General features: G+C 56.5%; 1 protein-coding gene across 2 annotated transcripts; it reads right to left on the bottom strand.

Annotated features, from left to right (window-relative positions):
* Positions 1–1,082: 1,082 nt before the first annotated feature.
* SMTNL1 (smoothelin like 1) lies at positions 1,083–12,780 on the bottom strand. Of its 2 annotated transcripts, XM_055301291.1 has the most exons (9): positions 12,661–12,780; positions 9,751–9,919; positions 8,285–8,979; positions 7,901–8,033; positions 7,730–7,781; positions 6,196–6,354; positions 5,880–5,994; positions 5,573–5,724; positions 1,083–1,571 (listed from the first exon to the last, which is right to left on the bottom strand). In XM_055301291.1, the coding sequence occupies exons 3-9, from the start codon at positions 8,975–8,977 to the stop codon at positions 1,427–1,429; spliced, it is 1,449 nt and encodes a 482-aa protein (XP_055157266.1). In that variant the 5' UTR covers positions 8,978–8,979; positions 9,751–9,919; positions 12,661–12,780; the 3' UTR covers positions 1,083–1,426. The 2 variants fall into 2 exon arrangements, with proteins under 2 accessions (XP_055157266.1, XP_055157264.1); XM_055301289.1 differs by lacking the exon at positions 9,751–9,919.
* Between the last annotated feature and the right edge of the window lie 389 nt (positions 12,781–13,169).

A 13,169-nucleotide genomic window follows, 5' to 3' on the forward strand; every position in this document is an offset into this window, starting at 1 on the left:
ATCCAGTCCGGAGGGACCACAGGAACCATCTGCTGTCCACTCATCAAAGTCGAGGATGAATTTGGAGCCTGGCTGAGTGTTTGTTGAGAGGACGGAGTGGTCTCCTCAGGAGAAGGTGAGGCTGAGGGTTAGCTCCCATCTACTAAAAAGTGTGACCTTGATGGCTCACTGGGCTTTGAGCCTCGTGTAACCCCAAACACCATGGGGAAGGCTGGCCACGAGGGACTAGGCTGGTAACACGTCCACAGGGGTAGCGCCCCTGTTTTGCAGATGAGACTACTGAGGCACAGGGTGCTTCCGTGAAGCCCAGGTCTGCTCTGCCAGTCAGGGCAGGGCCCACACCTCTTGCCACAGTAGCGAGCTGACTGGTTTTTGTTTCTGTGTTTTTCATGAGCTGTTCTTACCAGCCCATGAGCTCCAAACGGCTGGCAGAGGGAGACAGGACTATTAGCAGGAAATTATAAGCAGCTCAAGGCTTCATCTCTAATGAACAGTGGAAAAGCAAAAACAAGCCAGAACTTCAGCCTGAAGGAGGGACTTTCAGCGGGCGGTGGTGCTAAGCCGCTGGAGGCTGCTGCTTGCAAGAGACAGAATGTGGGGTGAGGGATTCACCCCAGGCCCTGCTAACCTAGTTTGAGATTTCTAGAGAATCTTCTATTCTAGCACCCGCCCTGGATTTTCTAATCTGAGAGAAGTGTGGAAAGGGAAGAGAACTGGGAAAAGCGCCACCAAAGGCTTGAAATGTACAAATGCATTGACTTTTGGCCTCACCTATGGAATACTTCAGTGACAGGCACCAGACAAGGCCGGACAAGGCCCTTTGCTCATTTCATTATTTCATTCAACCCTCACAACACCTATTTTCCCTATTCACATGGTAAACTGAGGCTCAGAGAGGTTAACTCATTGGCCCAATGTCACATAGCTGCTTAGCCATGGGACCCGGGCCATTGTCCTTTCCCGAATGTCTGTCCTGATTGTGAGAAGATTGAGTTGGGTGAGGAGCCCCAGTGGCCGGGGTTTATCATTCCAGAGTGAGTGAGGTTCCTGGGTGGAGGATGGAGGTGCACTGAGGGGCCAGACAGGGTTTTATAAAAGTACTTTTATTTATTTATTTTTAAGGATTTTATTTATCTATTCATGAGAGACACAGAGAGAGAGAGGCAGAGACATAGGCAGAGGGAGATGCAGGCTCCCTGCGGGGAGCCCAACGTAGGACTCGATCCCATCGTGACATGGAATCACAGCCTGAGCCAAAGGCAGGTGCGCAACCACTGAGTCCCCCAAGTGACCCCATAAAAGTACTTTTAATGCATTTGACTCTGGTGCCACCTGCTCTTGTTCCAGCCCCAGCTCCGCTGCCTCCTGGCCACGGCTGCTCAGCTGGACACCCTGCCCACCTCCACCCACAGGGCCAGCCAGCTCCTCATTTCTTCTTGGTCTTCACCAGTCCTTTCTGCACAAGGCTGCGGTATAGCTCCTGGATGTAGGTGTAGACACACTTGGAGTCGGGCACTGCCAGCCGCACCATGTCGTCCACCTCCAGCAGCTGGGCGCAGTCGGCCAGTTTCCTGAGGGGCAGAGGTGGGGTGGCTGAGCAGTAGAGCCAAAGCTGAAGGATGTGGGAGCCAGGGGAAGGGGGTGGGGGCATGGCCCAAGGGTGAAACCCACTGAATCGTGTATGTTGGAGCCGAGAGGTCGTCTAGGTCAACCGGCCCACTGTACACATGAGGTAACTGAGCCCCCGACAGTCCAAACTCCAGAGCAGCTTGGTCTGACCCCAAAGCCCGAGTTGTCAGTGCACCGTGGGTCCTCATGTGGGAGGGGGACCCCTGGTTTCTAAGTCTAGATCAACCCACCCCTCCCATGTGCTCATCCCATCTGCCCTCCAGAAGGCCAGCCCACCCCCCCCCGGGGGGGTGGTTAGAGGATGGAGCTCCAATCCTGGCTGGAGGGCAGCTTGCAGCTGCACCATCTCCAAAGTCAGCAGATGCATGGTCTCCATCCTTCATTCAGTCTCTGCCTCTTTATCGAGGACCTACTATGTGCTAGTCACTCTCTGAGGGGATTCAACACCACACAAAACCAAAAGTGCCCCACTCTCAGATTAGTGACATTCTCATAGTGGAAAATAGGCAGTAATCAAACGTGCTATGGATGGTATATAAGGTGGCGAGAGGTGATAGGGAGAAAAGTAAGGCATGAAGGGAGAAAGGGTGTCCCTGTGTTAAGGGGCATTTTCTAGCAGAGAGCTCAAGGAAGACCTCTTAGAAAGAAAGAGTGAATCATGTACGTGTCTAGGGGAAGAGGATTCCAGATGGAAGAAACAGCATGTGCAAAGGTCCTGAGGCAGGATTGCTTGGTGTGTGTGAGGAACATGGAATTCAGCAGCCAGTTCTGTTTTGGTAACTTCCCACCTGCTCTTCGGGGCCATGTGCTGCTCCTGGCTCTGCCGAGGCCCATAACCCGAGCAAACCACTGTCAGGCCTTGCCACCACATGCCAGGTGCTTTATCACCTTCTTGCCCTTGAGTGGTCTCGTTTACGTCTATCCTCTGTCCTTAACGAGTGGAAGAGGAGCTGGAGACTCAGAGCACTTTGGTGGTGTCCTCACAGCTGGGACTCAATCCCAGGCTTGCCTCTGGGTCCTTGCCCCAAAGCAGGGCCTCTCAGCCTGTCAAACTTCAACGGGTGCCTGGCAGTAGGAGGGTCCAGGGTCCCGGCGGAAACCCTGTCTTGGGGCAGAGACAGCTGGGCTGAAACCCGCGCTGGACTGGCCTGAGAGCCGGGGGAGGGCACACGCTGGAGGATCTCCAAGGACGGGATGCGCTGGCAGCAGCCAATATGCTGATTTCTGCTGCTGGGGGTCAGGGTGCTGTCGCCCTACACGGGAGCAGCTTCCCTAGCCCGGGCCCAAGGGGCAGGGCCGGGCTCCTCGGGCAGCACGGCTGACCGAGCCCACCGAGGGGCGAGCGCTGTCCCCCCACCTCCCAGGATTCCGTGGGAATCAGGTGGGCTCGAGAACAGGGGCAGAGGGGGTGATGGCCGTGGCAGGGGCCTCCTTACTTTGCACACGTCATCTTCACATAAAACCCGAAGAGAAGGGAAGTGGCTGCCAAGAGTCCCAGAGCCAAGGAGGAGGGGCAAGACGCAAATCCAGCAGGTCAGCCCCTCCATCCTGCACCATCCTGCACCGCTTGCGTCCCTACCCGCCTCCTTCCCTTTCGCTGCCACCCCAGGCCTCCTGGCAGCCCGTTGTCACCCGATGATCCGTTTTGCCTGCACGAGGCTCGGCCTGGCTTGGGACCACGGCAGGGCAGCTGTGGGAGGCCGGGGACACTCGGTTCCCACTGCTCACTTAAGAGTGCTCGGCGCCCGCTGGGAGTCCCACTTCTGTGCCACGGCTCTGCCAGGACCCTCCTGGGGGAGCCTGGGGTGTCGAGGGACCTCACTACTCGTAGCTGCCAAGAGGACAGAATGAGATACCCCGAGGAAAGCCCTTAGCAGGAGGCCCGGCACCTAATGACCCATGGTTCATGGGGCTTGTCATCATCGTTAAAGGTGTTTCTGAACCCAGAGCAGGACAAGACCCTCCTGACCCCCTCGGCTGCCCACCCCAGGGCATTCACTCCATCCCGTGATGGGAAAATGTGAAACTGGAAGGAATCTTCTGGAATAGCAAGCCTGGTGGTTTTCGAATTGCGTCCGTGGTGCCCTAGGGCCCCGTGCATGTGCCTCAGGGAACGTGTTGGGAAGGGTGTTGGGCGCTGAGCTGGTGCGCTCCAGGAACCACCCCCAGCCTAGAAAGGTTCCCTTTTGAGGGGTGACACTGATAGCCCATGATCCTCAAGCTGGGGAGTGAAGACAAGGAAGTGACAGAAAGTGGAAAATTGTGCGGTTAATGGATTAGAAGACTCCACAGGGTAAAAAAAATCGCTTGGAGCAGGGGTGCTGACCTAAGTGAGTTAGAGGAGAGGGGTGGGGACAAGGAGAGAGCTCACGGTCTGAAACCAGGATTTTAAAGGCGGTACAATTTGGCAAAACCTCTAGGTCATAACCATGAGCAGGTGGCTGAGGAGAAGAGCGATCAGCTCAAATGACCAAAAGGCCGGTGGGTTGTAATGATTCCTCTTAACGGGTCACTTCGTCCAATGTCATCCAGGCTGCGGACAATTACCATTTGGGTTAGGACACGCTTTGCGCCCACTGTGCCAGTTTCATTACGTACAAGTTAGAGGCACGAATGTCAAGCTCTACAAATGAGCTAATGTTTGAAGCAATATCTATGTTGCATAAGAAAAGTGTGATTTAGTTAAAGTTCTAAAAAAATTAAAATGAAAAGGCCCCCCTATAATCTGTTTTACACATCGGGCATTCACTTAATCGTTCGCTTGAGGAAACTGCTGAAAAAGAACCCACCGCAAAGCACCGCTCTGCACCACGCCTCTCGTTTTGTCTGTGGGGGACACGCAGGCCCAGAGAGGGGAACGTTGCTACCCTAGGCTTCCTCGCAGGTCGGTGGCCAGGCCCGGGCTAGACTGGAGGGCTCAGCGTTCCAGCCCAAAGTGTTGCTGATGTCCCCAGTAACTCACTCCCCGTTCCAGGCCTTTGGAGGTGCACTCATCTGTCCCCTGGGGGCATCAGAGTTGACCCCACTGGCAGCATCCTATGCATAGTCCATTTCTACCAGGTGGCTCAGGAGCCTCTCCCTGGGCTGGAGAGAAGGGCTGCTCCCTGGCATGTGCTCCTTGGGAGCCCTAAGGCCATCAGGGTGCAATCAGGCCTCCCCAATCAGTAGACAGAGGCCTCTCGCTGAGGCCGGCTCCGGTGCTTTGGTGGTGGGAGCACCTGCTCCCACCTGCCAGGTCTTTCCCTCTCAGGTTCCTCCTTGGACCACACTGTTCCTCACACTCATCTTGCTTTTACAGCCACCCCTGTCTCCATCCCACCAGCCCTGGCATCCAGCCCTGTGAGCCTCAGCAATAAATCCCCCCTCCAGATTCCAAGGGGGTTAATAATGATCATAAAAACAGTGCTACCCTCCATCATCACAGAGGAACAACCACTAAGATTCTCTTTCTGGAGCTTTTGCTATGATAGTGACTTCACCTAATTATTTACTTACTTCTCACCTGCGGAAGAGGAAACGTCATGCCCATTTTAAAGATCAGAACGCAAAGGCTCAGAGATGTCCCAGAGCCTGTTCAAAATCACATAGCTAAGAAATGGCCGAGTCAGACGGTGGCCCCAAATCCCGGTCACCACCCTGTTTAACGGCAGGCTTGCCTCTTCTCTCTTACCCTGCCTGCATTTCCTTTAGGGCACCTCCCCGAGCCCCCCATTACACTTAACACCGGGGGGGATGTTTATGACCTGCCTCGCCTGTAGACACATGAGACTTTGCCGGGTTCACCCACTGCCGTATCCTGATACAGTTCCTGGCGATCCAAAAGTGTCTGCTGGACTCCTGAACGTGTCCTGACCACCCCACTAGCCGCCCCCCACGAGCCCAGCTGCGCCCTGGCGGCCCTGAGCTCCACCCCCCGAGGCTGTTGTCTGTGGCTGAGGCTTACTCTGCTGTGGAGAAGGCCAGGGTGAAGTTGTGGCGGCGCTGCGTGGGCTCCAGGGCAGCATAGTCAAAGGCATCGGGGAAGAATTTGTGGATGAGGGCGCAGAAGGCCATGCCGCTGCTCCAGCTGGAGGAGAAGTTCTGGATGTCCACGTGCTGCAGGAGAGCGGGCCCAGGGCAGGCCTCAGTGAGCCTCCGGCTGGACGGCCTGGATGCATCGCTCTGGGGCTTTGTGCCACTCAGACCCTCCCTGGCCCTGCTGCCCTGGGAAGGGTCCCCTGCGTCGCTCCGGCCACCTGCTCCATGCCTACCTCGTAGTTTCTGGTCATGGCCCGGCACCACTCCAAGAGCATGTTCTTGACACCGCCAATGGCTACTCCCGCTGCCTTAGTGTTTCGGAACAGGGCCGTGGGGCCTGTGGCTGCCCTGCAAGGGGAGGGATGGACACAGCCAGACCAGACAGGTGACAGGCCACAGGGGGCCCCATCAAGGAGGATCCCCAGCCCCAGACATCAGTCTTCCCCACCTTGGCCTGGGCTGTTCCCAGGCCCTCGGGCCCTCAGGCCTCCCCACCCCACCAACCAGCCCACGGTTCCTGGGGAAGGTCCAGCCCAGCCGGCACCCTACCCGCCAAACTTGTCCACGATGGCTTTGCGGTTCTGTGCACGGGGCCCCCGGGGCCGGGCAGGGGCTGACACCCTGCGCTCTGGTGCCTTCTCTTTCTTCTTCTCCTGGGAGGCAGGGGGCTCTGTGGGACTCTGGGGCGTATCGCTAGGTGAAGACTCACTATGGAGGAGGTTCAGAGCAGTGTGAGAGGGGCTGGGAGCAGCCCCTACAGGGCACGGGTAGGGGGCAGGGGCAGGGGGCAGGGGGCTGGCTAGGGTGGGAGCTCCCTGCGGTCTAAAGAGGCATACGAAGTCGTGGCCCCCACTCCTGGCACACATTTCCTCTGTGCCCAGCACTGGGAGGGGCTCGAGGCGGAAGAAGGAGGCTCAGTCTAGTTTTGGGGAGCGTGTGGTCTGCTGAGATGTGTGGGCAGAGCTAAGACAAGTCTGAGGTCTGGCCTGAGTTTGAATCCTGGCTTTGCCTCTTATTTGCTGAGTCATGACACTTCTCTGAGCCTCAGCCCCCTCATCTGTGAACTGAGGACAAGAACAGCTACCTGACAAGGTGGCTCTAGGACTTGAGAAGGAAGGGGAGTGGAGAGCACCCAACTGTGTCTGCCATGTAACCGGCCACGTGCTCAGTGAACATTGACCTGTTACCTCCCTAAGAAAGTGGCACAGAGGGCGTGTGGGTGGCTCAGTCGGTTAGGCCTCTGCCTTGGGCTGGGGTCATGATCTCAGGGTCCTGGGGTCAAGCCTGCTCCACGGGGAGCCTGCTACTCCTTCTCCCTCGGCCTCTCCTCTCTGCTGCTGTACTCTCTCCCTCAAATAAATAAATAAATAAAATCTTAAAAAAGAAAGCAAGTGGCACGTAGGTGAATTTCAGGTCAAAATAGGTTGATTCTTTCAATGAGTTAAGTTATGTAATGGCAAGAGAAGTCTCTCACTTTACCCAGCACCCACCAGGTACCACGCACTGTGTTAAGCACTTTATACCATTTTTAAAAATTGATCTCTATGCCCAGCGTGGGGCTCAAACTCACGACCCTGAGATCAAGAGTCACACACTCTACCCACCGAGCAAGCCGGGCACCCAAGCACCTTCCATATTTTATGTCATGGAAGCCTCACAATGATCCTACGAGGTAGGGACAGTTACGGTGCTCAGTTCACAGAAGAGGAGAATAGTGACACGACCAAGGTCACACAGTGTTAAGTGGCAGAGTCATTGTCTGAACTCAGGGACTCTGCTCATGCTCTGTGGGTAGTGATGGCACCACGGAAACAGACCAAGCCACAAGATGAGGTGCCCCGTGAAGATCTGCCAAGGATGCTGAGGAGGAGGCGTTAGCAGCAGAGAGGGAGCGGGCCAGGTACGCCTCCTGCTCCCTTTGCTCCCATCCTCCGGCTCCTTGGGTTTCCTGGGCTCTGCCCTGGGATGGAGGCTGAATGCCAGGAATCCTGGAAAGTCTCAAGGTCAGGTCCAGGCAATGGTGGACTTTGAAGGGAGCATGTGGGCGAGGCAGTGGCGACTAGGGCCCAGAATTTGACATTACCTGGCGGAAGGACTGGTCTCTCCGGAAGCTGCCGCGTCTGGACCCACCCCGTCTGGAGGAGGGAACGGGAAGGATGGAGGGAGGCTGGAGCAACCATGATGAGCTGCCTGCACACCCCCTCAGGGCAGCCCCTGCAGCGCCCCATCCCCACGGGCCCCTGGACTCACTCACCTGGGCTGAGGCCGCTGCCCTCCTCCGTGGGGCTCTCGAGCCATTCCTCAGGGGAGCTGGGGACTGCTCCTGCGCCCTCCTCCGACTCTCTCTCCACGCCCTGGTCCTGCTCTTCCTTTGGGCCACCTGGCTCCTGGAATGAACATGATCTGTGTGGGCTCATGGTTCCACAGACACCTGCCCAAGGCTTTGGGGGGACCTCAGGGAGATCTGGAAGGCAGCCCGGGCCCACAGGGCTGCACCCCCAGCCCGGCTCTTGATGTCATTGGGATGACTGGACTTGCCCAAAGGAATACAGTGGGGGCGAGGGGCTTACTTCCTGGGGTACTGGGGACTCCAGAATGCTGTGGGGGCCTCCTCCCTCCTCCCCTTTGCCTCACTCACTGCCTCCTCCATCGCATCAGCCTCCTGAGGTTCAGCCTCGGCCTCTGCCTCCACAGCAGCCTTGGTCTGTGCATCTGACCCAGCCTCCGGGGCACCAGCTTTCTCCTGGGCTTCAGCCGTGGGCTCCTCGGTCTTGTCGCTCTTCTCCTGAGAGGCTGCTGTGGCCTCCTCCTTCCCGTCAGCCTCCCTGGCTCCGGTCTTGGCCTCCTGCTCCCCAGCAGCCCGCGTGGGCTCAGCCTTGACCTCATCATTCACACGGGCTTCCTCCTGAGATTCAGGCTTGGCCTCCTTCTCATCAGCTTGCTGCTTCCCAGAGGCCAACGTGGTCCCCAGGGCTTCCTCAGCCTCCTTGGGGCCAGGCTGGGTCTCTTCCTTCCCATCAGTCATCTCCTGAGGAGCCACTGTGCTCTCTTCCTTCCCGCCATCTTCCTTGTGCAGTTCAGCCTCCACTTTGGCTGCCACCTTGACCTCATCCAACCCATTTGCTTCCCCCTGAAGTTCAGGTGATGTGCTGTCCTCAGCTGCTGCTCTTTCCTGCTTTCCTGCTCCATCTGGAGGTGTCTCTTTGACTGTTGGCTCCACTGAGCCTTTGGCCTCTTCTGCAGAGGCTCCACCTCCCAGTGTTTCCGGGGCCTCTGTGTTTGGGGAGAAGGTGGTGCCATCCTCAGTGGGCTTCCCTTCCTTCTGCTCCATCTCTGGAAAGTGGGGACAAGCAAACCTGGTCATGCCCCCTCCCTGCATCAAGTGAAGACTCCTCCCTCACAGAGTGCTGGCCCCAGAGGGTGGGGGGATGAGGGGGGCTGGAGTCCTGCTGTTCAGTCCTGGGTCCCTCACCGTTTGGACATGTGACCTGAGCATCCACTTTCCCTGCAGTAAAATGAAGGGGTGCAGCGCTACTTCCCCCAGGGTGAGGTGTTGGGCCATGTTGACTTGACATTAGATGGTGTTCAGGCTGTGGCTTGGGCTCTAAAGAACATTAGATCACATAATGCCTTTTCAATGATTTTGCCTCTTTCTGATTATGCCAATGAGATGGTTACAATGTGATCCTGCCATCCGGAAATAATTGCCCTTCTCCCCTTTTAATGGAGGTAGCTAGGGGTGCCTGGGTGGCTCAGCGGTTGAGTGTCTGCCTTCGGCTCAGGGCGTGATCCCAGTCCAGGGACCGAGTCCCACATCGGGCTCCCTGCAGGGAGCCTCCTTCTCCCTCTCTCTGTGTGTCTCTCGTGAATAACTAAATAAAATCTTAATGGAGGTAGCTAGCCTCAGGCCCGGAGCCCAAAGCAGGCGGGAGTATCTAGAGAGAATCTAATGCACTGCTTTGTTTCCGTTGTATTTATTTTTACAGTTACTTTCTATTTCTGGCCCCTGATATTGACTTTCCATTTCTAATAGTGATATAAACTTTCTTTTAAAAATGTATTCATCGGGTTTAAAAATAAGTTAACTCAAAGGAAGACATTCACCAAAGCGGAGCACAGGTGGTACAGATGTGCCTCAATCCCGGGGGTGGCGTAAAAATGCCTGCAATTTGGGAAACCCTGGACCAGCTTCTCTCTGGGCCTCTGTCAGCCTCACCAGCTGCCGCGGCTCCGTCTGTGGTTCTCAGGAAAGGTGGGCCTGGACCTGGAAGAGCTTATTCAGGGGAAGAATAGAAACGTACTCTCATTAACCTCTGCCAGAGAAATCTGACCCTCTAACTGCCAGGGTGAGGCGGGGAGAGGGAGATTAATGTACCTTGACACGAACTCTCCTATTCGAGTACTGTATATACTGTAGGATCTAGAAAAACAGGTGGGTGGGGGGACGGGGCCAGCTCCCTCATCCCCCTGCCCTTCTTGGGTATCTGTTTACAAAGAAAACAATCCTCAAATAGTGTTCAGGGCATGACTCAGGCAGTAAGAGTAGTAGGTACTCCTGTCACTGGCTAAAAATACCTCCTGCCCTCTGCCATCACTCTGGGTGGTGGCACCCGGGGCACCTGGGCAATTGGCGCAGAGGCAGGACGATGGGCGGGCTGGTGACAAGCCCCTCAGGGCAGGGCCCGGGGGGGTCCCTGGAGTCAGTGCTCCCAGGATTTCCGAGGAAGCAGGCTGGGATGTGCGAAGACGTCCTCCAACTGCACCCCTCCTGCCAGAGCCCCTTCACGGTTCAGCAGCCCCAGCAGTACCCATGGCTTCCCGAATCCTCAGGCTCCACTGACAATGACAGGACTGGTCTAGATCAGGTTTATCCAATCTCTTCTGCGGAAAACTAGGGTCTCCCAAGACATTAATAGGAGCTGGGGTTGGGGAGGGATATATTCTCTGGCTGAGGCTGTTCCAGCAACAGCCTACTCTCCACCCCTTGAGAGACACACAACTTTGTTGGCACGTAAGTGGGTTTCAGATACTCCACAGTAAAAGAAGCCTTCACTTGGCTTAGCTTTGTTTAACTCACTGTTCCCCGAAACTATTTGATCATGGATTTGCTTTTTCTTGCCTTCTCTTCTTTTTGCTCTGCTTTTCCTGAGACACCTGGACTGCTATCTGGAACCATGCCCTGGTTCTCAGAGGAAAGTGTGGCAAGTGCTGGCCTGAGTGATCCGCACAACCCCTCCCTGCCCCATGCTCTTGTTTGGAAGGTGATGTGGAGCAGGGGCGAGAACCATCAGTTCTGGAGTCTTCCCACCATGAGATCCCAGCTCCCACTCTGCTGACCTTGAGCAAGTTATCCTGTCCTCTCTGGGTTGTGATTTCTGGAGATAAAAATCCCCTTGGATGATTAAGGAAGCCAATGCACAGAAAGTATTTTGAGGCGCACCTGGCATGAATGGAGCATCGGGACTCTTTTATAATTGCTATTATTTTTAAGTAGGCTCCACGCCCAACATGGGGTGTGAACTCACATCCTTGAGATCAAGAGTCGCATGCTCTACCTGGAGCCAGCTGGGCACCCCTGAAAGGAGCCCTTAGCACAAATCAGCTTGGATGGTTGCAGGTTGGCCTCTGCCCGTTAATGTTGGCCCTGACCGGGTCGTGAGGGCATTTGGTTGGTAAGACAAGGCAAAGAGGACTGAACACCAGTAAGATGACAACAGGCTCCTTTTATGCCTCCAAGTGTAGTGGTGTTTGGCTAAGACTTAGCAGAGCGCTGTAGCCATCCTGCCTTTGTCTACATGCTGCACACTGCAGGGGGGGGGGGAGGAGGGAAGGCGGGTGCATGTGGGCGTGTGTGGGCGCGCGCGCACACACACACACACACACACACACACACACACACACACTCCTCGGCGGACCTGGGTGTTCATCACCTCAGCTTTCCACACCCCCCAGGCTTGTCCTAGTAGATAAAGAGTGAAGAACCCCAGAGTGTGAGAAGCCAGGAGACCAGCACCTACCCCAACACCAGCGATAATACAGCAAGTTGCCAGCTTACCCTGCAGTGCCCTGCACATCTCACCCATTCCTTGCCCTCACCCTTTGGAATAGGTGTTACTGGCCCCATTTTACAGATTAGGAATTTGAGTCTTGGGGAGTTGAAGCCCCCTAAGTAAAGTCACAGGAAGGTTCGAGGGCCCACCCATACCCAGAATCCGGGTCTCCTGACAACCAAGCTGGCATTTGTGCCGGAGATGCTGCTCCCACCAGCTCTTCGGCCAGTGTCCCCTTCAGAGGCTCTAGCCCAGGCCCAGGGGCACCCCACTGATGCCCAGGGGCAGCTGGGGGTGGCTGAGGAGGGCAGCTGTCTCTCCCACGTGCACGGGAAGCCCTGTCCTCCGGCCCTCCCTCCCTTACCACCTCTACTCCTCCTTCCTTCCCAAGAAGGGGAAGCCTACGGCACCCTGTTCTGTCCAAAGCAGCGCTGCACACAGCTCCCCTTCCCTCTCCCTGTGTCTCTTGGCTGGCTGGGAGAACAAGAACCCAGGAGCTTGAGTTCCAAGCCCTGAATAGTGTAGAGGACGCTTGATGGTTCTGTTAAGATCCCCCACCACCACCCCTGACCCCCAGTCTGTCTTCTGTGCTCCTGACACTGCCGCCATCCCTCATCCCAGCCAGTGACCCTCCCCTGGAGACACGGCTCTCAACTGCATAGAGTCTGCCTCCCTCCCCAAGGGGACAGAAGTCCCCAGGCCCTCTCTGCCCCTGCCAGGTCCTCCCTGTGGATGGCCACCTGCAGGCTACTCTGTAGGTGATCTCAAGTTGCCCAGCACCCTGGGGCTGGGTCCCTGACTTCTGGCATCCAAAGAGAGCTGACATAGAGGTGGAGAGGATTAGCAGAGGGCCTCGGTTTCCCCAATGCTGGGCCTCCACATGGAGGTTCTGGTCCTTGGAAGGCAGGAGAGGGATGGGCAGCGGGAGGGGCCACTTACAAAGGCGCCCCGGGGCTTCTCCTACCTGCGGGGCCTCGGCCTGGGGTCTCAGAGCTGTCTCCTTCCTCCAGCTGACCGGCCTCACTCCTGGGCTGCCTTTAGCCCCAGCCAGCGGCCTCTAGCCCCCAGCTCTTCCGTCTGCCCGCCTCCCCCTCCTCCCCCTTCCACTCCACCCCACCCCCACTTCAAGAGCCTTCAGCCGAAGAAGAGCATTGTTTACCGCCCTGTTGGTACAACACTTCCCCTTGGCCTAGGAGGCTCAGATTTCCCGTGAAGATCTGACAGGTGGCACCTTTCAATCACAGCGCGTCTTTCCTGCCCTGACCCCAGCGGTATCCATCCTGTGGCCATCTTTCTTCCCAATGTACCCGCCTGGCCCTGGGGACCCTGAAAACCACCTGCAGGCCCATGTGGGCGATGGTCACCAGCTCTCTGGCCTCGCCTGCCCATCCGGAGCCCAGGCTAGGCCTCTTCTGCTCCCTTTGCCCCCCTCACCCCATGTTCCTTTAAATAGTCCTTTACTCTTCCAAGGAC

This window comes from Nyctereutes procyonoides, unplaced genomic scaffold (genome assembly GCF_905146905.1).
Source record: "Nyctereutes procyonoides isolate TBG_1078 unplaced genomic scaffold, NYPRO_anot_genome, whole genome shotgun sequence".
Lineage (NCBI taxonomy): Eukaryota > Metazoa > Chordata > Mammalia > Carnivora > Canidae > Nyctereutes > Nyctereutes procyonoides.